The 25534-nt window shown below is 47.5% G+C and overlaps 9 protein-coding genes and 1 non-coding gene across 10 annotated transcripts; 3 read left to right on the forward strand and 7 right to left on the reverse strand.

Moving 5' to 3' along the window:
- Positions 1 to 2215: 2215 nt before the first annotated feature.
- Positions 2216 to 4019, reverse strand: KHT2 (Hexose transporter; the record flags this gene model as incomplete). Its single annotated transcript, XM_031150342.1, has 3 exons — positions 2216 to 3279; positions 3333 to 3719; positions 3779 to 4019. 3 exons carry the CDS (start codon positions 4017 to 4019, stop codon positions 2216 to 2218), a joined length of 1692 nt encoding a protein of 563 aa, XP_031004116.1.
- Positions 4020 to 6131: 2112 nt separating this feature from the next.
- Positions 6132 to 6885, reverse strand: spf31 (J domain-containing protein; the record flags this gene model as incomplete). Its single annotated transcript, XM_031150343.1, has 3 exons — positions 6132 to 6651; positions 6707 to 6750; positions 6805 to 6885. 3 exons carry the CDS (start codon positions 6883 to 6885, stop codon positions 6132 to 6134), a joined length of 645 nt encoding a protein of 214 aa, XP_031004115.1.
- Positions 6886 to 7478: 593 nt separating this feature from the next.
- On the reverse strand, positions 7479 to 9953 carry sed1_3 (Tripeptidyl-peptidase sed1; the record flags this gene model as incomplete). The annotated part of the gene is made up of 8 exons (XM_031150344.1): positions 7479 to 7631; positions 7681 to 8115; positions 8230 to 8436; positions 8484 to 8929; positions 8977 to 9215; positions 9265 to 9426; positions 9584 to 9685; positions 9742 to 9953. The coding sequence occupies 8 exons, from the start codon at positions 9951 to 9953 to the stop codon at positions 7479 to 7481; spliced, it is 1956 nt and encodes a 651-aa protein (XP_031004114.1).
- A 1171-nt stretch (positions 9954 to 11124) lies between these two features.
- ssb2 (Replication factor A protein) lies at positions 11125 to 12164 on the forward strand (the record flags this gene model as incomplete). The annotated part of the gene is made up of 3 exons (XM_031150345.1): positions 11125 to 11128; positions 11178 to 11302; positions 11559 to 12164. The coding sequence occupies 3 exons, from the start codon at positions 11125 to 11127 to the stop codon at positions 12162 to 12164; spliced, it is 735 nt and encodes a 244-aa protein (XP_031004113.1).
- Positions 12165 to 12596: 432 nt separating this feature from the next.
- Positions 12597 to 13510, reverse strand: SPCC550.08 (putative N-acetyltransferase; the record flags this gene model as incomplete). The annotated part of the gene is made up of 3 exons (XM_031150346.1): positions 12597 to 12803; positions 12889 to 13141; positions 13203 to 13510. The coding sequence occupies 3 exons, from the start codon at positions 13508 to 13510 to the stop codon at positions 12597 to 12599; spliced, it is 768 nt and encodes a 255-aa protein (XP_031004112.1).
- A 1257-nt stretch (positions 13511 to 14767) lies between these two features.
- Positions 14768 to 15636, reverse strand: idi1 (Isopentenyl-diphosphate Delta-isomerase; the record flags this gene model as incomplete). The annotated part of the gene is made up of 3 exons (XM_031150347.1): positions 14768 to 15000; positions 15056 to 15394; positions 15444 to 15636. 3 exons carry the CDS (start codon positions 15634 to 15636, stop codon positions 14768 to 14770), a joined length of 765 nt encoding a protein of 254 aa, XP_031004111.1.
- Positions 15637 to 15952: 316 nt separating this feature from the next.
- Positions 15953 to 18015, forward strand: LHYA1_G005402 (putative ARM-like repeat-containing protein; the record flags this gene model as incomplete). The annotated part of the gene is made up of 2 exons (XM_031150348.1): positions 15953 to 16342; positions 16396 to 18015. 2 exons carry the CDS (start codon positions 15953 to 15955, stop codon positions 18013 to 18015), a joined length of 2010 nt encoding a protein of 669 aa, XP_031004110.1.
- Positions 18016 to 19773: 1758 nt separating this feature from the next.
- GPR1_0 (G protein-coupled receptor) lies at positions 19774 to 21776 on the reverse strand (the record flags this gene model as incomplete). Its single annotated transcript, XM_031150349.1, has 3 exons — positions 19774 to 21311; positions 21357 to 21508; positions 21559 to 21776. 3 exons carry the CDS (start codon positions 21774 to 21776, stop codon positions 19774 to 19776), a joined length of 1908 nt encoding a protein of 635 aa, XP_031004109.1.
- Positions 21777 to 23104: 1328 nt separating this feature from the next.
- PPX1 (Exopolyphosphatase) lies at positions 23105 to 24373 on the reverse strand (the record flags this gene model as incomplete). Its single annotated transcript, XM_031150350.1, has 2 exons — positions 23105 to 24167; positions 24222 to 24373. The coding sequence occupies 2 exons, from the start codon at positions 24371 to 24373 to the stop codon at positions 23105 to 23107; spliced, it is 1215 nt and encodes a 404-aa protein (XP_031004108.1).
- A 515-nt stretch (positions 24374 to 24888) lies between these two features.
- On the forward strand, positions 24889 to 24972 carry LHYA1_G005405. The gene has a single exon. It is a non-coding gene; the product is annotated as a tRNA-Thr (tRNA).
- The last annotated feature ends 562 nt before the right edge of the window (positions 24973 to 25534 follow it).

Raw genomic sequence — 25534 nt, forward strand, 5'->3', positions numbered from 1 at the left:
TGGAATGCGTTGTGGTGCGCTGCTAGTTCTGATGTGAAGGGCCAGGATAAAAGGGGTCGTTGGTGTCAATTAGGAGGAAGGGGCTTGTGAGTAAACACGGCGGGGAGAGAGGGGTTGCCGTGAGTTTGTGGGGAATATGACGGGGTGAAGCTGTTAGAGCTGAGATGTAAACGTCGTGGAAGATAGTAGACAGCAATTGGAGTATTTGGGACTTCTCTGGTCTAGAGAATGCAAAGTCCTCACAGCAGATCGCTCCTTCCCTCGATTTGTGATAAGGGTAATACAAGGAAATGAATAATGTATCGGCGGTCACAAAAGTACGTTTTGTAGGCAGTCAGTGATTGATCGGAGTTTCTCTCATTCCCTCAAGTGTATTCGCATGAAACATTTTCTCTGTATCCTCTTTTGAAAAAGACATCTAGTAGATTACAGCTTCCAATGTTACCTAGACGATGCAAAGACCTTCTTTGGATTTTGTTGCGTTTCGTGCTCGTGTTCTGCACCACTCAGCGCCTACTCTTTAATTCTGCTCGGGAATCTTCACACCCACATCTCTCTCTTTGGCCTCACATATGACTTCGCGAGTCCACCACGCCAATTCATATGGTGTACACTTCTCGACCATGGAATGCCTTATTCGGTAATTTATGTTGTATTGCATGTCGCGCTCGTGAGTCTCACCACTCAGCGTTCCCCTCTTCAAGCTTCAAGTTGTTGTTCAATAGTGTGTATCATCTCGCAAGCCTTCTATGGCCTTATTTACGAAGCCCTGGTCCACTCCTTGCATTTCAACTCGCATTCTTCTGTCAGATTACGAGACTCGTTTGAAAGTTGGTCTTGTTATGCAGAAGTTCCTTCCAAATACGGCTTTCAACTCGTTTTGCTGCAAGTCGGCTTCGTGTTTTTCACCACTCACACTCAACCATTGCATTGCGTCCTTCTTGCAACCACGGACCTGATTCAGACGTTGAAGGCTCTGCACGAGTATTCCACGGAGCGCGCGTCAACACTGGATCATGTCGTATATATTTCCCATTTGGTCTTACTTTTCACTTTGTTGCAAGTCGTTGTCGTGTTCGTCATCACTCACAGTCAATCACTTCGCTTTCACTAACAAGGCCAAGCTTTCTTCAAGTCCGAATAGTTGATCGCTCGAGGTTAGATAATGCAGAATCCCGCACCTCTTTCCCTATCTGTTGTATGAATTGTTTTATTGCACTTCGGCCTCGTCTCCTTCGACCACTCAAAAGTTACCTCCTCACTCTTCCAGCGCGATTCTTCGCGCTACCTCTCCACTTTACTATCAACTGCGGCAATCCTTCCCGAAACGATCTGTACATATGGTGCCTCAATTCCAAATCTATATTCCCATTTTTTTTCTCCAGGGACCCAATGGGTTCCCTCCAGGACTATATCCTCATCTTTGAAACAGTTGGTGATACCGTACTTCGCATAAGCCGTCCTCTTCCTTCCCTCCATTTTCTGTCCAGATATAGTAATCGTCTGCGAAAGTCTCAATCATACTTTTTAAGAGCAATATTTTGTAAATTCGATGCGAGTCACACATTTACATAGCACCTAATTTACAACGGGCTTGATCCTCAATTCCTCCATCCTACTAGCCAATAAGTATGGTATGCATAATACTTCGTAATTTGCACCACTCACAACTCCGAAGTAGACGGCAGAGAAAAGCAACAAATATTCCTGCCGAGTCCTGATTCAGGTATAGGTTGCGCGGGCTGCTTTGCGTAACTTTACACGATGACCTTCGTGTTATAAGCCAATCATACTGCGGTTCGGATTCCAGCGAGCTTCACAACAAACATCCGAGCGCTTGCAGTAGGTACAACAAAGAACTCCAACAATGTCTCTTCTCCCTGGCACATTATAAAATGTGTGTCGTTTTTTTTCTTCCGTTCACTGAGAGGCTTCTTCTTTTTGTCCATATGGCCGTAAAGCACTATAGGAGATTGAAAAAGTCCGATAATATGCTCCTGATACGGGTTAGTGATATGAGGCTGAATACCCGAGTCATGTGATATTTGTCGAGAAGGAAGAGTCAAGTGGCACGCTAAAATCCCAAAACGTGTTTTTGTCCAACGTGAGGAGTTTAATATACATTTACTATTATAATCTAATGAGCTATACCATATCAACAGCACAGCGTAGAATGCAGCGCTTTCTCTTGCTATTCAATCACTTTTTAAACAATTTATACAGCGCTCTCGGGCTCGTTTGCGGGTCTGTGCTCCTCCTGCTGCACAAACAATCCAGTGGTTGGCGTTGCTTCCTTATGTTCCGAACCGATCACATGATCCGCAGGAGTCCACTTTGCGCTCTTGCGAGGGGCGACCTTGAGGATGTACATGGTATCAATTTCTTCCAAGCTTCGATCCTTGCTCTCAATCATGAAGAAGTAGACGATGAAGAAGAGCGCTAGGCAGGAGCCAGCGAAGACAAGACCGTAGTAGTAGTCGATATCATTGGTGATGAACGTGGTGAAGAACGAGATGAGGAAGTTCAAGAGCCAGTTGGAGGCGGTAGCAAGAGCCATGGCTGTTGCTCTATATCTTGCCGGGTACAGCTCTCCGACAACAGCCCAGACCAACGGGCCCCATGTCGTAGCAAAGGCAGCGATGAAGACGCAGGTGAAGGCGATGAGAACGTAGCCTGCAGTTTGGGAAAATCCCGAATTGGCGACGGCCAGGCCGAAATGACCAAGGAATGAGTAGATCACGAAGCATCCGCACATCACAGCTGCTCCCCACATCAAGCTGACTCTTCGTCCGCAATTCTTGACAATCCACAGACCGGCAATCGTCGCTCCTACGTTGACAGAGCCGAGAATGATCGATGTGATGAAGGAGTCGGATATACCAGTTGAGCGAAAGATGGTTGTGCCATAGTAGAAGAAGAAGTTGGCGCCCGTGAGTTGCTGGCCCGCTTGCAATACCATGCCCAGAATGATCCTATACAGCATCCGATCGCCAGTAAAGGCCTCGTACCAGCGGGTAGCACCGCCTTCTCGTTCCTCTTCGAGTTTCGCTTCGATTTCGGCAATCTCACTTTCGATGAGGAGTGAATGCTCACCAACGCCATTGAGACGAGCCATGTTCTTGCGAGCTTCGTCTACGCGGTTCATACGGTAGGCAAATCTGGGGGATTCGGGCATGAACAAGATACCGACTCCGAGCAGAATAGCCCAAAGTGAAGAGAGACCGTTTGGGATTCTCCATTGGGCAGAGTTTTCGTAGGTTCCTTTAGTACCCCAGTTCACTGTGGATTTGTTAGTAAACGCAGGTTGCAGAGAAAGACAAAGATTAACTTACCCATGTATGCAGTCCAGATACCCAAGGTGATGAGCAGTTGGTATGAGGCCACGACAGTTCCTCGGATTTTCTTGGGTACGCTCTCGCTTTGATACATAGGCACACTAGTACTCAAGGCACCAACTCCTAATCCTGCAACAAATCGTCCCATGGCGAATTGAACCCATTGTGTATCGCTGGTGATTTCGATGATAACACCAATGATGTAGAAAAAGGCCGAGGCGGAAATAGTATATCGACGACCGTACTTGTCACAAATCCATCCACTTGCCAGACATCCTACGAGGGTTCCGGCAGAGAGCAGACCGACAATGGTTCCTTGACGAGCAGCACTGAATGCGCCGTTTTCACCGAATCGGGCTTTGAAATCCGACATCTGGAGAAATCCTGAAATGTATACTTCAGCCAATGCTCTGAAATGCAAAATATACATTTGAACTACGTACCTGAAATTTGACCAGATTCGTATCCGAATATGAATCCACCAACCGAAGCAATAGCACCTAGAAGAACGGCGATGACAGTAACTCTGGCCTCAGCATGTGCGGGCAAAGGAGCAGCGACTTTAGGGTCTTCTGAAAGACGTCTCGGTGTCAAGGTAGCTGGAGTTTCGGCGGGAGATGCGCCATCTTTCTCAAAGGTAGGGTCTGCGACCACCTCCTTCTTCCTGTTGAAGAGCTTCATCATGTCCACTTACAGTTTCAAATCAATGTAGAGATTTTGAGTTAAGAATATTGAGGAGTACTGGAGTTCCCCAAGATTAAAAAAGCTAATGGGTCGAAAGAAAGTGTGGGGTGGGGACGCGGCCAGCTTTTAAGCAAAGATATGAGGATAAAATGTCATAGACAAAACGTGTTACTATGGGAGAAGCTCATCATCTGATGTTCAGAAAAGGAAGAACTGTGGGTGAAATGTTAGGGTTTGATATTTTTCTCGGGCCCGTTTTCACGAAAGGGTGGACCGGTCCCATAAAATGCCACTATCTCGAGTTTGAAAAAAAAAAAGGAGGCCATAAAAAGCGGCACTCATTATCACCGACCTTCGCTGTCCGATTCCGCCTAATACGTTATGAATTGGTGCCGCTCTTCCACTCCAGCACGAGTCTGGAACCGGACTTATCTCGTTGATTTGTCTGTCGCAAACTGATGGTCTCATATACGGTGGTATTCCAAAGGGAAAAACGGGTCATTGTTCCGTAGTCGCCCCGGCCCCGTAGAACGACCGACCGAAGACGCGAACAAGAGGATCTCTCTGTGTCTGCGTAGGGGTTTTCCTCATTTGTTATTCTCATCTCAGTGGTCTTTTCGGGAACTTACTCGGTTGTATTCGTAGCGGACAAGTGATTCCGACTGCGGTATAAATAGTCGTCAGGTCACAGTCGTACCACCCACCACCCACCACACCGCACAATATCCAGATCTACCTACGGAGAGCGGCCGAGCCCTGCCGTAGCTGATTTAAGGTTACAGCCTCATTGCTAGAGCCCCGCTACTGGCAGACGGCACTGTCGGCACGGGCTTGCACTTGCTTGCACTTGGTTGAAAATTGTGCTGGATCCGTTATTAGTAGTCGGTCTTGGACTCTCTGACTCGCATCCACTCTTGAAGAATTGCAAAGGAGACAATGACGCACGCGCGAGTCGTGGGTGTGGGTGTGGAAATGCGCTTTTTGATGCAGTTTCACCCTCTCCATAAGAGAACGAGAGCAGTGCAAAGAATGAGGTATTGAAACTTCATACAAGCCCTTACGGAGGAAAGACGGCACACACACGCAACGGACCCTAATATACGGAACAGTACCGGCCTTCGTCACTAGCTGCCTAAGGTACCCATGTAAAACAGTGAATTGGCCAATCAAATCGAGGGTGGATACCATTGGACACAAGCACGTTCAGACCATCGACGCCGATCCAGCGGTCCAAGCTTGAGATGGCACGTGCACGTAGCATAGCAGGCCAGGAACAGGACCGTCACAAATACAGACCAATCAAAGCGCAGAATGGCACTGTTTGATGCGACAAGTACTGTATGGCTCCATTGATCAAAGCTCTCTACAACCATATTATTTTCGCGAAGCTCTTTTTGCCAACGGTCCAGGTACAAAGGAAGTCTAGAACCAAGACTGAGATACATTTATTCAGATGAGCGGCTGCTGTTGCATCCAACGCTATCTTGATACAAGGTTCGCCAGTTGTGGTGGAGATAGAATCTTCAACGCTTCGTTCACTATATCCTAAGCATAGCACCGTCCGTTGTATTGTGTACTTGTCGTATCGTCCTTCTATGAAGCTACGGTGAGAGTTGCGTTTGACCCAGGTTCTTGCTTGGCTGTAATGAAACAACCCTTTTATCCCTTTCTTCGTATAATCCCAAGGACTCCATGCTGGCACAGAAGTAACTTACAGTTGCATCTGCGAGGGAATCAAGCTACACGTACGCCACAGGCAACAGAAAAGGAATAATGCAAGTAGACCTTCGCATGATATTGAATGGTCAGGGTCTTTGCGCAACTTGTCAGAATAGGCATCTCTGGCGCTGCTGAGAACCGAAATACTGACACTCCTTATATTGCAGAATTCCACGCTAGTGGATGTGAGATTGAGCAGATATTGGGATGCGACGGCACTACTTATTCTCCTACTTCCCCAAACGATGAAATGTAACCTCCTGCCGAGCACTGTGCACCGAGCTGTAGTAAAATATATGGTTTAAACCTCCAAGAAAACCGCAGCATATATATCAAGCGCACTTACGCCCACCATAATACCATTCCTAGAACTCCATCCCACAATCTACATACCTAACCAATAGGCTTCGCCTTCTTCTTCTTCTTCTTCTCGCCGCCCTTCTGGAAATCCCTCCAACTCCCAATCCGCTGCTCCCTCGTACTCTCCCAATCCTGCTCATGCTCCCTCTTCCTCTTGCGCAGATCCAACTCCTCATCCGCCTTCTTCTGCTCCCTACCCTCCTCCTGCATCTGCGCCTTCACCTGCCTCCGTCTCCTATGCTCATTCTCAATCATCACCAGCTTAGACTTCTCCCTCCAATCCTTCGCAAACTGCTCGGTCCGCAGCTCGGGACTATCGACCGTCCACTTGTTCTCGCGGATGAGGAGCGTGCGCGCGTCCGCGATGGCTTCATCGAGGCGTTCGCGGTGCTTCTCATCCATGAGTTCTGTCTGTGCTTTTTTGAGACGGTCAAAGGCATCGGGGGCTTGGGGATTGCGCGTTTTGTCGGGATGGATTATGAGGGATTTGACGCGATAGCATTTCTTGATGTCGGATTCTGGGACTCCGGGTTGGAGGTCGAGGACTGCGTAGCTGGGAAGAAAGAGGTCAGTTTCGTAGCAGGGGTCGACAAGCTGGGTATACGTACGCATCTAGACGGAAGGCTTTCAAAATGCGATCAATTTCTGCATCCTGGAGAGGTGAACTTAGCAGATCCTAGTAGGGGGTGGGGTAGGAGGGACTCACTTTGATGAACTCCTTTTCCTCGGTATCAAGAGCTTCAAGTGCATCGATATCATCGTCAGCTATTTGGGGCTTGATAGTCATGGCTCACCGATGATGCTGGAAGGTTATAATTCTAGGTTGCCGGCTTTGGGGGATGAGGGTTAGAGAGAGTGAGCGCGTCGTCGCGATGATGAAAGGTGCGATAAGGGCCTGAGGTCAAAGTGTTAATCTGGGCATCACGTGTTCGCTACCCCTGACGAAGGTGCAAGGTGCAGTCCCTAGGTACTTACGAACGAGCGAAACGCCCGTTGTTACAAGTCGGTGTTTTTGATTGACGCTTTATGCTTGATCTGACGAAGCTCGTCGAGTAGGAAGTTCAATTATTTGCCTTACTTTCCTGAGAACCTTCGCAAAGTCGGTTTTTGCTACTACAAGTTGGCTTATTGGAAGGCCCTTAACTCCTAGCATGCTTGCTTTTTATGGCTAAACTTTGATACCAAAAAATAGTATTGGTATCCCTTTGTAACATGCAGTTGTAATAGCATAAGATACATTAATAAATTGTCATGATTATATAGCTTGCACAAATTTGTATCATTAAACATGATTTCTCATTCTGTCCAAGAGCATGGGGCAATCCAGATGCCACTATATACATCGGTTTCTCACATTATTCATTAAATCCTTCACACACATTACAGACTCATGAATACCTTCAACAATGAGGGGTAGATAGGCGTTCCGAGCCCACTCACAGGGTCCCAGCCCTTAGCAGCCGCAAAGCCAGTCGTGTTGCAACCGGGGTTGCTGCCATCAGTTATGTCGTGGAAGGCTTCTGGGTGCGCGTACTGAAGACTGTTAGCAATACACCATAGAAATCTAGGACCCGAGACATACCAAAGTTGGGTTCACAAAACCAATAGTCGACTTGCCAGCCGCGAGACGCTCCTCGTTGATCAGGGTGAGAATAGAAGCGAAGATGGGAGCGGAAGCTGAAGTACCACCAACAAGAGTGGGAGCTCCCGCATTAAAAATAACAATGTTATCACCAACGGCAGAGACATCTGGGTACCCTCTTCCACCTTTGTTGTAAATGCCTCCATCGGCGCCAATAGCACCATTGTCCGTAGTTGAGTATGATACATAGGGTGGAGGACTGTTTGTAAGATAATCGTCGACGGCACTTTGCTGGTATTCGGGGGTTGCGTAAATGTTTGAAAATCCACCTCCACTAGGGAAACGAGTCGTTGAAGTTTCAGCATCATCGGTGACATTACCTCCTGCTGGGAGGGTGGTTGATCCCACAGTGGTGATATAGGGGCATGTGGCAGGCTACCAAAGAATTAGTACCATCATTAATGCCAACAGAAAGATCCCATCGGTTGAAAAACGCTTCGAGAGTCCTAACGCAGCAAAATAGGACGCTAGACAAAGAAATCTGCTTACAAAGTCAGGACTGAAGATTTGTCCAGTACCAAGACAACCATCCGAATTATCATCTCCTGCGGGTCCCGCCACACCCGAGTCGCCGGAAGCCAAAACGACAGAAACACCCTGCATTCCCAACTTCATGAACTCCGTGCATTGGCGACGTTGGTAAGCGATAGGCAAGTCTGCTTCTTGGCCACCGTAGGAGATGGAGATAACGTTTGTCTTCATTGCATTAGTGGAGATACAGAATTCTGATTATAAGTACTCACCGGCGTGTAAACACCGCATTGCAAAGCTCCCTTGTAGGCACCCGTGGCGTTCGAGGGATCTGGGTATGGTGGGTCTAGCGAATCAACAGTACTACAGTAAGAGCCATCTAGAGCATCTAAGAAGTTGTTCAGGAATCCCTCGTACACGTAATCTGCTTCGTATACAGGGTCGTCGGTTTGGAAGAGAACGGCTCCTTGCGGATAGATAAGAGGGTAAGAGACCTGGAAATCGAGATCGGACTCAACTCCAGCCTCGAGGACAGGATCCGGTGCTGTAGCACCATCAATAGCCTCGAGTTTTGGCCCGGTGCCTTGGGGGATTGACTGCGCGAATGTCAAGAAGAATAGATCAAGGTCTTCTTGGCTGTAAACATCCCCAAGGTCTTCAAAAATACCAAGGGCGTTTGAGGGGTCTGCCTTTGATCCTGTGGGAACTTGGTATAGCGCTAAAAGGATCAGTTCTGGTGCCGTAGAGCTAGAGTTACAATATTACCTTTGATGCATGCTGGAGTGACAACAGTGCCGCAGACTAGAAGTTCAGGGACAGCAAGAATTGCCTCTACGGTCATTCCGAGACCCTTGAGCAGAGGAGGAAGCTTGTGACCGCTTGTGACCCCAAATATGCGTTTTTGCAGCTCTGGGTCTTCATTGCTCTTTCTGAAAGGAGCAACAAGCTTGATGCCAGGAGTAATATAGTCCACGTGCTTTTGTATATGAGCGGGGACATGGTATCTGAAACAAGATTAGAACACCGACAAGTACAAGCTTAATGTTAACATACTCGTCACATGCCACAGTAAGCTTTCCCGTCTTGGTGTGTTCGTAGATATGATATTTCGTGTTCAATAAGTTTTCCAAATCAAAAGCGGAAGCATCAAACTGCATCCATTGCTTATTGGTAGATCGAGAGATTTTCTCGGATGCAATGCCAGCAGATGAGAGCCTGCCTAACATATTAGTATGACAAAAGCTCAAGCTGTTGGAAAGAGGCGATGAGCGTGAGAGCTTTCTCGGGAGCCTGCATATGGACTCTGGGGCCAGCTCCTAGGCTCCCAGCTCTCCTCAAAGAGTCAAGCAAATCTGTATAATAATAAACCTACCAGTCATGCACAGCATCTACACTTGATTGCAAGGGCGCAAAAATTTCAGCAACCTCCTGAGGTGAGTAGTGTTTGCCATATTTGGAAGAATCGTGCTTGGAACTAGAATAAAGCTGTTAGGGCATGTTTTTACGAACAACTCGAATGCGAGGTCATACACATCCATCAGAAGATTGTGACCCTTGTCAAGATTGCTCTGGGTCATGCCAATGCGAACAGGAAGCAGAGCCGATTCAGCAACCCTATCTCGCTTGATCCATGCCTTTGGAGCATCTATTCGGCGCTCATGGAGGACATGATTTGATGGGAATGGCACAGCGGCGACTTCAACAGCGAGAACTCCAAATAGAACAGATTGAAAAAATTGCATTGTAAATGAGACTACAAGAGGTGCTTGCGGATATCAATGAAGACGATAGAGGAGGGCCGGCATAGTTAAAATCATTTGGACATCGCCGCCGCTACCTTACTCCGTAAAACGATGTTGGAGCAACTGCGTTCCTGGCAATATCACACGGCAAGGAGTATCAATTTGGTGATTGATCTGCATAGAGGTTGCAGTTATTTCCTTGTTGGAACATGACATTTGGTGACCAGTTCCACTTGCAGCTCGAAAAACTGTCAAGCGCCATGTATATCCATGAGCTCCTTCCGTATTTGGTGTTAGGATAAAAATGACTACCGCGCCATGCTTGAAATCACCCTGTCTTCCCCGCACGAGTGAGCATGGTAAGCATGTGGCTGCGGCCTTAAGTTGAGAGTGACCAGTGACAATGGCTCAAGCTACAGTAAGGAGTCGATCACTGTGGACGGCAGTGACGATAGATCGTTAACAAATGGTATAGCTTATAGTGCCCACCTGCTTCACCGATAGAATTAGAATAGGTAGAGTACGACTTGATTGATTCTCCTACGCCTGAAAAGAATCCCGAACTGTGAATAAAATTATTAGGAAGGAAGGATCAGTCTTGGAAATAACGAATTGATCTCATACACAAACGACTGATAGTTTTGATGCAAATTAAGATGTACATTTAAGAAAGGGAGAAATAGACCGAGGCGCGAGGAAGTCATGGTCATATCAAGTCACTTTGAGCTAGTCTTATCGCTTAGCCAGCTTATACTTAACTAGCGGCATCATCTCTCTCAATCATACTGAACCAATAAAAACTATATACAAATATACGTGATATTATCAAGTCCACCTTTACAATACCCGTAATCATCTATTCGGACAGGAAAAGGAACGTGAAATTAGATACAGAATGAGGTGCTGCACTACCGGTAGATAATATAACAGATGACTTTCAAAACATTTGACCCGGACTAGGTTTATTAGACCTCGAGGAACCCAAATCAATACCCATCTTGGGAAACCTATAATAGTCGGTTATCCTTAGGCAGGATGTAATGTTTACATTATATGGCACGTGATCGTTCCAAAAATCGCAGCACTTTACGCGCACGCGGCCAAAATACAGACGCGTCTCTCTGAACGACTATTTCCTCTTAACCACAACGCAGTCCATCAATATACAAAAATGGGTATGATCCCCTCCTTCATCGCGCTCCCTATCATTCTGACTCGCAATAGCAAACTACGGATATCAAGGAGCATACTCCACGACGACTTATGGCAACCAGAACGCCGCTGCCGAGGGAGGGGGGTTTATGAATGGCTCTCAATCAGGCAGTCAAGATAGTCCTGGTGGCACGAAGGTATATCTACTGCCTTTATGAAACCACAGCTGCTAAGTTTGCGCGAAGACATATGGAAAAGATACGTTGAGACCAGTTACCATCAAGCAACTCATTGAGGCGTCAGTTACCCCTCTTCACAGATTTTACTTTCCAACTAACTTCCACAAAGACAACAACCTCATCCTGACAGCGAATTCAAAATAGATGGTACAGATGTAACGCAGGTACTTAGATATACTACTCCCATAGCCGAATTGCACACTCACACACCCAGATCACTTTCGTCGGCCAAATCAACAGCGTCTCCTCGCAAGCCACCAACACAACCTACAAACTCGACGACGGCACCGGCCTAATTGAAGTTAAGCAATGGATTGACGCCGATGCCATAGCGGATAGCACGAATCAGCTCCCAAAAGAAGGCGAGTACCTCCGTGTCTGGGGCCGTATCAAGGCTTTCAACAACAAGCGCCACATCGCAGTGCACGTCCTGCGGCCCATCACCAACTTCAACGAAATCAGCTGCCACCTGCTCGAAGCGACCGCTGTGCATCTATACTTTACACGAGGCCCGCCAACAGGTGCTGAAGTCAAGGCAGAGGGAGGTGGCGACGGTGGGATGTTCGTGGACAGCAATGGTGGTGCGGCGGGTGGAAGCTCGAATGCAAGTAAGGTGACAAGAATGTCGCCTATTGCGAGGAAGGTGTATGAGTTGCTGAAGTCGTCGACGCAGAGTAATGAAGGGCTGCACGTGAATGTTATAGCGCAGCAGTTACATGTTCCCGCGAATGATGTGTACAAGGCTGGGGATGAGTTGTTGGGAGAAGGGGTTATCTTTACGACCGTTGATGATGAGACATGGGCTGTGCTGGAGTACTAGATTGAGGATCTTACGGCGGATATATGCTATGCCCGTGTTACAACGCTTCGATACCCTACTCAGCCTGGCACATTCGAATAAGTGTCACCTTTTCTACCCAGTATGAGGGAGGGAAAGCATTAGGCGTTCTGGGGTTTGGACGCATTTGCAGAATATTATGAGTAGACGCTAGCACGTTGTATAGATGATCACGAAGACATGCAATAGTGATGAAAAGCAGCATTCTCTGATTTAGCTAGTGTTAAAGAAATCGTCTCAGCAACCACCATCGTTTCTAAAGCATACCACGGTGACCTTCAAACCATGTCCCAAAAACGAGTACCCCAACAATCAGCTAAGCTGTTCCGGGGTAAGAATCGAAATATCACCTGTCACCTAACAAACCCAATGAAACCAAAAGGAAGAGAACTCGTCTCGCCGTCTTAACACTCATCAAAAAGCACCAATCTGTACCGTCCCTGCACCCTTCGAGCTCCCAGCCACAATCTCCGGTTCGCGGACCATGATGTGCAACTTGATGGGCTTAGGGCCACGCTCAAGCGTAATGTCCATTTTATGAAGAAACCCATATTTCTTGTAATAGGGTAGGTTAGTCTCGGAGCTGGATTCAAGATACATAGCTTTGTTCTCGATGTCTGCCTGTAATTCTCACAAATCAACTTCATCCTAGGATTCATGCCATCTAAATATGAAAGGCAGAAGCAATAGAGGGTATAGTACGTACCTTGGAAGTCATATGCTGGATCAACTTCCTCGCATACCCCTTGCCACGCGCCGAAGGCTTGCTGCCCAGGTAGACGAGATAGTAGGAGTCATCGTCCCGCGCACCCATCACATCCTGCTTGGTGTCGTGTAAGAGCGGGAAGAACTCTTTGAAGAAACGCGTCTTGCCTTCGGCCGAGAGCTTGTAGTAGAGTCTCCAAAGACCGCTGCGGAGAATCGTCCAGAAGCTATCGACGTTTGTTCCGGGTGCGAGCCTATTACAAGGTACCAGTTAGCTTATTATCCGACTATATGCAGTGCGAAGGGGGTGAATACCAAAGTGCGACAGCGTCGTAATCAGGACCAATAGTTGTGACGATGCCGCTGTAGCAATGGGCAGCAGTGAGATAACGGATGATATCGCAATGAAGCTTCCATTTGTACTCCTCGGAGTAGGCGGACATATCATCCGTATCTACGAAATACCTTGCTACTTCATCGACCGCAAAGGCTTCAGAGAGGCATTGGGCAGCTTGCTCATATTCGGCGATGCCGAGTACGCGGACTTCATCAGAAGATTCTGGGGAGAGGCTGCGTTTCTTTTCAAGAGTCATAGTGCCATTATTATTACTATTCTGCGCCATGATTGCGGTGAAACGGGGGCTTAGGCTATGTTTGAAGATTTAGGATTGGTGTTTCTAATTGTCATGTTAGTTGAGGTTTAATTGAAATGCATTTCAAGACGGACAGGACGGTTTTTCAGCGGGTCTTGTTAAATCTCCTGTATGTTGTTTAGAGAGCTGCGATCTCGATACAGTTTCGTATCGAGAGGGAAATCGCAGGCAATTGAGGCTTTGGCGTATATCAACCGACATCAATGTTGATATTTAGGTATCCTATCTAGGATGTGAGGAGTTACGGATTAAGTCCGTATAACAATTCACTGCAATAAGGTTGCTTGATCGAAGAACAGGTAGTAAAGCTGTTTATGAGTCTAGGAAGCAATAGTTTGATAGTCTGATTGAGGTATCGATGTGTATTTGGATAGCAAATAGTCTGCGTTTGAGTGCTGATGTCTGAGGAGTTTGGAAGAGTTGTTTCTTGTGAAGATTGAAAGCTGTGAAGGAGGGAAAGAGCGAAGAGAGATAAGCCTGGGCTTATGTAGCCTCGTCTGTGAAAGCGTGGATATCGTGGATCAGCAGTAGCCGTAGCGTATCCGGGGCCCCCACTTCACTAAGGGAAGCCATCGTCGGTTTGCATCCAACCGAATTGACCCTGAAATGTAGAGATAGGGACGGAGAACCCGCCGACTGGGTGGCTCTACTGATCCCGTGAGCATTTGATGCAAGTAATCCTAGAATAGCCAATCTGAAGAAACGTCGTTCGACGGCACAACAGGGTACTTCCTGTACTGACGAGGTCGATTAAGGCGGAGTGTTCCATGGTTGATAATCAGAACTGCGAGTGCTCGATTGTCGTGGGGTGAAGGTCCGCATGGACATGCCAAGAGAGGTTAGGTCCTTGCTACCGAATCGTGAAACAGCGGAACGGCAATTGGGAGATCAGATAGGAAGTGGAAAAGTGAAGTGTAACAAGAGACTTCTTGGGGTGTGAAAGAACTTGGATACTTCAAATAAGAAATACACAAAAATGATGACAATGAAGGAAGCGGTCGAGGAATGCTACCTGTTGATGTCAAAAGATAAGAACTTCCTTCTGCCCAGAGAGTACATATGCAATAATGCAATGCAATGCTCGATTGTTGCATGTGCCTATAGGGTATATCGCTCCTCGTGTCTGCACCGATTATCGTTGCCAATTCCTCTTACAGACTCTTGCAGAATCTTCCCACGGTTCGTATCTCTTGTCGCTCATATCCCGAAGCCATCCCACGCCCATTTTTACATCCTCCGTATTTCTTGCTCATTCATGTACTTGTCGAGACCCTCATCTAGATGCTCCCACCACTCAAATAGCAATGTATTGCAGATAAGTTTGAACCATGGCGTAAACTTTAGGGCGGGATCATTGAACATTGATTTCAGACCATCTGCATCAACGTATCGAGTGGCTGAAACCTCGTTCATATTGGGCTCTATATCAACATCGGCTTTGATGAATAGGATGTAGTCAACTGCGTCAGCCGCACATTAGCATGATACACCAGAACAAGAGAAAGCAATGCATACTCTCATGCTCTCCCCATTTTCCGTCGCTCGGGGCCTTGTAATGAATCCTTGTCAGAAATTTGAAGTTCTCAATAGGGACCTGAGCAGCTTTGATTCCAAGTTCATGGTCCAATTTGCGCTGGGCAGCCCTCTTGACGCCCGCGACGGCCTCATCCAACTCAACACCAGTCTCGCCGGGTATTCCAAGTGGATGCGAACAGCATGTGTTTGTCCACATGTCTGGGAATGTGATTTTTTCCGTTGCGCGCTGCTGGAGAAGCAATTCGTTCTTGGAGTTGAAGAGGAAGACAGAGAATGCGCGGTGGAGGAGACCTTTGTCGATGTTGGTCATGAGATGGCCTAGAGTTGTGAGCGAGATGTCTCGACATGGAAGATCGAATCAACTTACATATCTTCTTGCTGAAGTTTCCGATTGGCTTATCATTCTCGTCGAGAACAATGCAGACCTCATCCATCAATCGAATTTGTTCCTCATCGTGACCGTCTAGGCCAGCAGAGCTGGTGTCGATGTCGGGGAAGAGTCGCAGGATGTTTTGAGCCGTGATGGGCTCGGTCTGGGTGACTGTAGTAGTTGTAGACATCTTGAGGTGAGGTTGGAAGCGTAGGTATTAATATGTGATGGCTGCGTCGACGCAAAATAAATACCTCAACTTCTAATGAGGGGGGAAGGGGAGCGGAGGGGAGGGGAGGGGTCGGTGACCGATGCTGAAAGGCGCCGGCCGGATTCAGGCTAGGTACAGTACGCACAGCACACCAGTCAGGACCCCTGAACTTCGCGGGGTTGCGTTTATCCAACCCACCGAAAAAAAAAAATTACAAAATTGTAAGATTACTTGTAGATTCGAGTAACACATTCACATCCACCAGAATTATATCAACTCTAAGATTTTGAGAGATATGGGCAAATCTAAACCCCGAATTCGACAGAAGAACCGGGCGGATCCTACTGGGAAACCCAAACCGCCCTCCGACCCAGAGCTTGCATCTATTCGCGAGAATCGGATCCTGCCAGTGTTGAAGGACCTGCAAAGTCCCGACTTGAAGACAAGGTCTGCGGCCGCTATTGCGATTGCCAATTTGATTGAAGATACAAAATTCCGGAAGCTTCTCCTAAGGGAACAGATTGTTAAGATACTTTTGGAACAAACCCTCACAGATTCAAGTCTCGACACAAGAACTGCGGGGTGGGGGATTTTAAGGAACTTGGCTCTGGAGGAGGAAGCAGACTTTTGCATACATTTGTATAGACAGGATGTATTGACTAGCATTCAAGGAATTGTCAAGACCGTATGTTATACCAAGCTATTTAGTACTTGTATTTGTGTACTAAAAATCTACAGATTATCCAAACCATCGAATCACAAGATCCACCCTTCTCGAAGCTCCCCAGATCACAGCAGACTCTCGTCTGGACCCTTACTAGCTCAGCCATCGGCCTTCTTTCCTCTCTATCAGAAGCACAAGACGAGATAGTGGAAGCCATATCGAAGATATCAACGATTCCCAACTTCCTATTCGGTTTATTATCTTTCGAGCCTACCCCAAACGAAGTCCAAAATGAAGTCCTTTCATGTCTGACAACTTTGCTGGAAGACAACAAACCACTGGCGGAACTAGTCGTTGAGAATGGAGATTGGTTGCAAAGGCTCATGCAAATCAAAGATTCAGGATCGCCCACGAATGTATCGGCATGTGGTGTATTGCACAAGATATTCACCGCAATGCAATGGACAGATTACAAGACGCCAATAGAAGGAGCTTCAGATGCGACTCTGATTCCTACGTTGGTCCATACACTGGAAAATACAAGCCCATCGAGCAATGACACCAATGGCAATACCACCCATTCCAGCCCAGACCAGGTTCTGCAATTAGCCCTCGAAATTATTGCCTCTATTTCCACAAGTCTTCAAGAGGCTCTGGAGCATGGTCATAAACATGACTATAAGAACGAAGAGAAATTCGAAGGTTTCGAAGACGAGCCAGTTGACCCCGATGAAATGGACGCCGATGTTGACGACGCCGGCTCCGCAGACAAAGAAGAAGACGCCCTGGACTCGGAAATGTCCATGTCCGAAATCGAAGCAGACATGGAACTAGTCACAGGAGACGTATCCGAAGACGACTCCTCCCCCAGCGAAGAGCCCACCCTCTCCCTTCTAATCCGCAGCGCAACTCCTGCCATCCTGCCCCTCGCCCACCCATCCCTATCCGCAAACAGCAGCATCCACTCCTGCGCCCTCTCAGCACTAAACAACATCGCCTGGACAATCTCCAGCATCGACTTCTCAACCGGCCACCTAAACAGCCTCAAAAAATCCTGGTCAACACTAGCCCAGCGCACATGGACCGAAATCATCTCCCCAGTCCTCGCCTCCAACACCGCCGACATCGAACTCGCGTCCGCGATCACCAGTCTCGCTTGGGCGGTTTCCCGGAGCGTGGGAGGAGAAATCACTCTCCGAGCTGACGAGCACCGGAAGTTCATGGCGTTGTATCAAGCTTCGAAGAGTCTGGGTCCAGAACCGGAACATAGTAACGGCGCGGCTAAGAAGGGGGACGAGGAGGAAGACGCCTTCCAATCCCTCGGCGTGAAATCACTCGGCGTCCTCGGTAGCCTCGCGCTGTCTCCTTGCCCTGTACCACTGAACCGCGAAATCGGCATATTTCTGCTCACGACACTTTCTTCGCTGCCTGACATCCCTGCAGCTGATGCAGTAGAGGCTTTGAACGCGATTATGGATATATATGCTGATAAGAGCTATGAGTTTGACGAGGAGGTGTTTTGGAAGGATGGGTTTTATAAGCATTTGGAGGATTGCTTGCCGGGGGCTAGGAAGCTGGCGAAGGGGGTTGATAAGAGGAGGTTTGGGGAGTTGAGGGCGAGGGTTGATGAGGTTGTGCTTAATTTGGTCCGGTTTTTGAAGTATAAGAAGACGGAGAGGGGACGGAAGGACTGAGTCGTTGTATGTATGGGAACTGCTGGATGTGGTAAAAAGTACGTGAAAATAAATAGTTATAGATACCATAGCAGTGCAATTACGAAATGAATGAATAGCCATACTTCACCTTAAACCCAAGGCGAACTCACAAACACGAAAAGAAATAAATCTTATCTAGCAACTGACTATATTGATTCATAAAGTGCTAGACATATATGACGCAAATGTGTATAAGTAGCCATCAGTGCAGCTCGTTCAGCGATATTCCCATATTAATATACATAGCAAGCATTCTTTTCCTCTCCTGAACTGCCATCCATCTCTGTTCCCGAAAGCAATAGCTAAATGTACTGTGTTTTCCAGTGAGCCATAGCAAATGCACTATCTGCCTAACATATACATTCCTTCCGCTTGTTCTTGTATCTCCTGTCTACTTTCTCTGACCAGAAGCTTGACAGAGATTGTGGGCTGGGGAACGCTCTTCGCGGGATTTTCGATACTGTGCTCGCCAAAGCGCCTCTTTAGGTCATCCACCATGTCAATCCACCCGGGCTTAATAAAAGCTCCATGATCCAGGACGCCCAAAGCTTTCTCTTCCTCGTCATCAGTTTCCTCATACAATTCTTTAGCTTTGACTTCGTTGCCGACAATAATGAGTTCGCTGAGCTTGGGAAACACGGAGAGGTACCTCACCGAACTTTGCCAACTGTGGCCTTGTGTTTGAGTGATTGGAATAGCGACCTTCTTGAGCTGCTTCCATGCGAACGGCTTGTACGTCCTGGCATGGACAAGATTGAGGAGAGAGTTTAGGTGAAGCCTGTGTTCTTTTTGCCGGAAAAGGACCTCTCGACCTTGAAGTAGGCCACATCGTTTGAGAAATTGAAGTAGATAGTAGGCTTGCCCTTGTACATGCCTTCACAGCGGCACGCGAAAGCTAGTTGGTAAAGCTTCAAGGCGTGTTGACGAGACTCCTGGTTAATGTGGAGACAAATTGGGACTGGTGTGGTTGAAGTAAATGATATAAGACGAGAACCTTTCCGGTGCCCATCTGTAATGAAGACCTCAACAATGCGGGGTTCCGAAACAATAGCCTGCCATATCTTGAATCGAAGCTCCGTCGGCAATTTCTCGAACTCAAAGCCTTTACGAGAATTGACTGTCTTTTTCTTCAGAATGCCCTTGGGGACCGGAGGGCTGACAGGAGCAGCTAGAATGGAGCCAGGGGTCACATTGATATTGATTTCCTCCCGAACGATTCTTCTGATGCAAGACCTAGGTGGCTCAGGGAGTTCTGAATCACGCTTGAGTCTGCTGAGATCCATGTCTGCGTTGTGATGGATCTAGTCTTATCAGAACGATCCACAAGTGTCCTCAATGGACACGTTGGTTTGATGCCAATGCTCCTCACCAGTGAAATATAGCAGGTACTAAAAAAGAGTATCCACGGAAAATCAGAGTATTGGAAAGTATACTTATCGGCATCACAAGTCACGCATCTTGACGACGAGGACGACCTAGAGTGTACAAGCTTTTTTAGTCTCTACAGACTACAATTCTCACAATATATACATGGCAATTCCGACCAATGCAAGAACGCCATCCCGGGTCCGTAGACTCTCCGGAACCAATCCCAGATATGCAAGCCCAGTCCATGCATCTATACCTGCCGAAACGCCATTCCCAATGCTGTTAACCCGATGCCAATGCCCAGCCGTATGTTTTAATGTACTATATACTGGATCCATGATCCTAATTGGATGCCGTAAACTTCAAGTGCTACTGCATCCCGTCTGTATCCTGCGCGCTTGTCGTTTTGACGTTTGTCAAAGTCGCATTTGTCGAAGTGGAGTCGTCTGATCTCACAATGTCTTCCATAGGATTTGAGACGTCTTCGGCGACAGGACTCATGCCCGTCTCAGCCGAATGCTCCCACCATTCCTTTAATATTCTCGGAGCGTTACTGTCCTCCCGAGATCCCAATCCATTTTCTACCTGCTTCTGAGCTAGTTCCTGGTCTCTTCTTCGATATGCGACTCGAGCCTCTCTGACCATTTCACCTCTCGTCTTCCCGGGTCCACGAACATCCTTCCTCTTACTTGCACCCTCCCACCCTTTCCAGAATTGAAGACTCTCCCAAAAGCTTCCGCTGCTCCCAGGAATTTGCCTCCAAGGCTTCTCACGGGTGGAAAATAGCCAACAATCGACAGCTGCTTGAGAACAAACAAAGATTGTGGTTGCGCAACTCAATCCAAAAGGGGGGTTGATTGCAAATCTATCATCGTACTGCAGAACATGCGATATAAAAGGCACAACCCACATCCCAATATACACCAATGGGTATATGAACAGAAATCGGAGTTGTCGACGGATTTTGTCGCGGGTACGCACCATCTCCGCATTAGCAAGGTTTTGACCCAGAGAATTGACGAGTTCTAGCCGTGATAGTGGCGGTGAGTCGCTCCCATCTGGGTGTCGAAGAATTCCATGGATATTCACAAGAGAGTGCTCTGTGGTGTTGCCATTGCTGAGGTGAGGAGAAAAGCGGCGGACAATCGTATCTCGCCAGGATGTCACTCGAGAACGAGAAGGCATTTCTGAAGGTTCTGGGGATTGAAGAGACATCGGAGATGCGGATGACAGGTCGGGTAGAGGCTGTGGAGTTAAGGGACCAACAAAAGAATCGATATCTGATGCTGGTACCTCGAGTGGTGTAGATGACGAGCCAGCTGGTTTAGTCGACCCAATGATATTTGACCACATGAAGCGGTGTATACCAGTAGGTGGTCTGGCCTTTCTCTCTCGGAAAGAACCCATAGTCGACGCGGAATGTTTACGCCCTTCCCCAATTGTGGACTGTTTGCGAGAGTCTGGTATCAGGCCGTGGCGGGCAAGACTTGGTGGTGCAGGAGTACTGAGTTTTCTAGAAGGGCGTTCTGTACCTTCAGAATCCAGAGAATTGCTGTTTCTTGCGCCTTGGGGTTTTCCCGCCCTCTTGAAACCATGAAATTTGTATCGGACGTAGAAATATATCGATGCATATATACAGAGAATAACCATGAAAATAATATATCGAGGGATCCAGGCTAGGGCAAGTCGATACCAGAATGGTCGAACGGGGAGGTAACAATATGTTTCTTCTGAATCGTATGCTTCTCGGCCGTTGATGAAAGCCAGTGATGCCATGAGAACCGGGAAGATGATCCAACAAATGTATGCAAACTTTCGATATGGGTAAAGACCTCCTTCGCCGCTGGAGATCCTCGGTTTGAATATGTATAGTGCGGTATGAAGGGCGATCTGGAGAATTGCGAAATCTGCAAGGCATTAGCTTTTGCCGGAATGTAGAACGGGGGTCTTACCTGATGCTTCAATTCCTAGAGACAGAAAGAATCCATTGACTTGACAGAATTTCGAATTGCCAGGAACAGGGCCTCTTGAAAAGGTAACAATCGGATACATCATAAACCAGAGCGCTTTGAACATGTCACTTTGAATGAGTAGCATGATGAGACTGCCGAATGTTAGGAATTATCTGTGGTGGTAGCAATTCCAAAGACCTACTCGTGCCTGAAACTCCTTCGCATCTTGACAAACCAGTAGAAAGCAAGTATTGCAGATGCCACGCTGATAGTCGAGAACGTCAAAGCAAGAATTTGCAAAGTAGTTTGTTGTGAAGCTGTATACAGAGTTGTGGAAACGGTGGAATTATCGCTGAGATCTCTCGCGATGATTTGGGAGCGATACATTGTCTCTGCAATGGCAAAAGAAAGCGGTGCCATTTTGCGAAATGATTCTGCTTGTGTCTTTCCCCCGAGGGAAAGCGCGACTGAGGTTTATGGGATCGATTCTTTGGTCCCTCCTGCGGCCAACATTTTCATCGGGTTGTGCTTGGCATATACAGTACAGATGATTTCGAACACCGACCAACGTGGTATGTATTGGTATGGGAAGAAATATACTATAATGAAGGAGCTGTTGACTTTGCTTCCAGTACAAAATCCCCTTTCCAACCTCCGACCCCGCGCTGAGGGGATTAAAAATGCGTTGTCGGGTGAGCGTCAAGTGCGGTTGGGAGTCAGCGGTGTGGTAATTGACAGCGCAGCCTCGTGATGGGCGAACGTGGGGATCTCCAGGCGCTGACTGTTTTGTCTTTGCTCGGTCGGTCAAGGATTAATACGGAGGTACTCGAGTAAAGGGAAATGAGTGAAGTCGAAAATGTAGATCTCTCTCTCTCTCCAGTACGAGCTGACCCATCTTGATCGCACACTTCCTGGTTGGCGGCAATCATATAATGGCCATGACATGACCATGCGTAATGGCAGAAAGAGAGTTTATTGGGGGCGTGGGGCGCTTGAGTCGAGTCCAGGCGATTGGAGTCGACGATGGCAGCTTTCAGCCACGTGTAGTAATATAGTAGCTCCGTATGAATCCATCCTTTTGATTCCGTGGGCGTGGGCGTGTGCAAAACAAATCAGATTCACGATGTCCCTTTTATTTTGTAATGGTGACGAGGCGACTTGATGTCTATAGGATAATGCCCGGGGATTGTATGGACTCGGCAGACAGACGGGACTTTTCACGCTCGGGATTGCACGGTTCACAATATGATCACCCTTCACCCTGCGAAACCCAACAGACCGGGAGACTACAGCTACGACTACGACTACCTACTACAGTACTATTAGCGGAGAATCTTCACTTTGCTTCAAAATATTGGTACAAGTATTGATTATTCAGGACAGTTCTTGTTCCCCCTAGTAGCGAGCCTTTTTCTCTCGAAATGGGCAACTTTTCGATATCATCACGCCTCAAGCGGGGCTTTCTTCAAGCCGCCGATTTCGGAATGGAAAGTATTTTCGTTGTATTTGCCTGATCCGCTCGGCTTGAAACATCGGTGTGTTGCTGGGATATGAATGTTTTGCTTACGAGAGAAATTGTTTCGCGGTCAGGTCAGGCGAGCGTTGAACACGAGGTTCTTCTTAAAGACCCGATTTCTGCTGACCTACCGAGGTAACTTACCTCGATACGAAGTATTACTTGCGTAAGAAGAATACCGTGGTGTCGTTGTTAATACGGGTGTAATTGCTCTATGTATATGTTTTTTTATCTAACTATTTATTGCGGCTCTTAAAAGCGGCGCAACCTGCTTCCTGCTATGCTCAACTCTCTGCTGCCACCAGCATCTCCTCCACTCCTTCTCGCTATCCATATCCAAACGCCCCTCATTCCACTTCTTCAGCCCTAACCTTTCCCTAGAACTCGCCTCGAACTTCTTCGCAGCCTCAACTCCCTTTTCATTTAACGCCCAAACAAGTAATTCCCTCCTAAAAGCGCCCTCCTCATGCGACGTAGTCATAATCGAGCAAACATCCAACTCCCTATCGCTTGCAAACTCCCGCAAAATATCAAAGAACTTCCCCTTATCCTTAGTCTTCTTTATTAGATATCCGAGATCCTTAACCACAGAACTAACACCGATGTTAAACCCTTCCTGTTCCGTCCACTGCTTATAATCCTTTCTAAATATATCCTCTAAACCTAATCCCCCAATATCCTCCTTCGCCGTTGTAATCTCCCCCAGATAGCCCTCCCTATCCCCTCTCTCGCCACCCCACTTCCGCTGCAAATATCCCACCGCCTCCCTATCAACCTCCATCGTCTTACTCTCCGCCGTCAAATTCTGTGTATCCACCAGAATAGCAGCCACAGCCAAGCTTGCCAACTCTTTATCCCCCTCCACATCTGCCTGTTCGAGACTCAATCCATCCCATGCGGATCTACAATATCGCACAACAAGACTCGCACAACTCCCGCTCTTCTCCACAATCCTCGGCTCTTCTATATCCCCACTGCTTCTAGATACCGGTATCTTGTGTTCTTCATCATGGTGATCTACGCAACCCACCACATTCCCCCCATACGCCTTCCCCAGCTCGCCCTGAAGGGCATTATGGTCTACAAGCACCCATCTCGCATGTTTTAGCTCGGGTGATGAGCGTGGGGGTAGGTCGGATAGTGTGAGGAGATCACTGGGCTTGAGATTTGCGCGCGTTAGAACGGGAATGAGTTCGGGACGCAGCGAGAGGTCGGCGCGCGGGATGTTGGATAGCGGGATGTAGAATGTGCGGGAGGTGGGGGCGTAGGTGCGGAGGTAGGCGAAGAGGAGGGCGCTTGTGATGGAGTCAAGATCTGGATTTTGCGATTGAAGTTAGTTAGTTGTAGACGGTATAGGAGGGTGGAGGGTGCATGGATAGGACTTGCCGGCGGATTCGTTGCCGATTATGAAGGTTAGAGGTGTAGAGTGTTTGGAGGGGTTTGAGAGGATAGATTTGGCGGAAGTGAGAAAGGAAGAGAGGGATGCGCGGGGGAGGGGCATTTTTGGGAGAGAGAATTTGGTTGTTGTTAGTAGATCGGTAGGTGTGGAGAAGATGTTGATATGGGCAATTGAGATGTCCTTGGGAGACGCGTTTGCTCGGCCTACGTCACTGGCGAAGCAATCCCTTTAAGAACCACCAGAACTGCCCGTTTGGCTTAGTGATTACAGCAAAACGGGGGGGGGGGCGTAGTCTTTTTAAAACGGCACTGTCGTTATTATCAAAGTAGGTTGCCGTATTTATGATAAGCTATGCCTTACTCGTACTGCGTAGAATTATATGATATGGGAATGGTAAATCATCCTCAGATACAACGAGCTGAAGATTCTCCCAGTCTAACCACTAATTTACATCCACCGTAGTAGTAAATTAACTATGTAGTAATATGTATTTTCTCTTTTAAACCCCATATTCGAGAATTGCTTTATAGGACAGCTCTTTATCGATAATTCGAGCTTGCTTGATACTAGTATATATTTTAATAAGCTAAAAATTGGTCAAACTCGTCTCAGAAGTAGCCCGTTTGGCTTAGTGGTACAGCGTCTCACTCGTAGAGTTCTAGGACATGAGAAGATCCTCGGTTCGATTCCGAGAATGGGCAAGGCAACTATGGGGAGTATTTTTTGCTATTTTTGGGCATGTTTAGAGCTATCTGCATGTTTTAGGCAGTGAGGTTTAAAGGGGGGGGGGGTTGTGAGCTTGCCGAGCTCGCTTAATATTTTCCTCGCTTAGCCGACTTTAAGCCGCGCCGCCGCGCCGAGATTACTCTGTAAAATCATATCATTTCTTGCAATTAACCAAGTCCAAATCCAAGTCCAAGTATAACTAAAGCCATCAAAGCGTAAAAACCAAGTCTGCCACAACAAAGTCCGCATAAGTCTATTATAACCCTAAGCCCATCACAACTAAGCCTATCACAACCGCCTAATTTCTTGCTGCCTAGGCGCATGCTGCTAGATATGCCTTCCAGATATTATTAGCATCTTGCAAAGCCTGCTTAGTATAGAGCTTATCTGCATAGAGCTGTCTAGTCTGTTCGGCGAGGTGTTCTGGCGACTAGTCGTCACTAATAGGTCTCCAGCTTACTGAAATCTCGATCAAATTGAAGCTAGTCATTTAGATCTCACTTCTGCCATAACCTAGGACGTCTTTGACATATTTAT

Source organism: Lachnellula hyalina, assembly GCF_007821495.1.
Source record: "Lachnellula hyalina strain CBS 185.66 chromosome Unknown contig00098, whole genome shotgun sequence".
Lineage (NCBI taxonomy): Eukaryota > Fungi > Ascomycota > Leotiomycetes > Helotiales > Lachnaceae > Lachnellula > Lachnellula hyalina.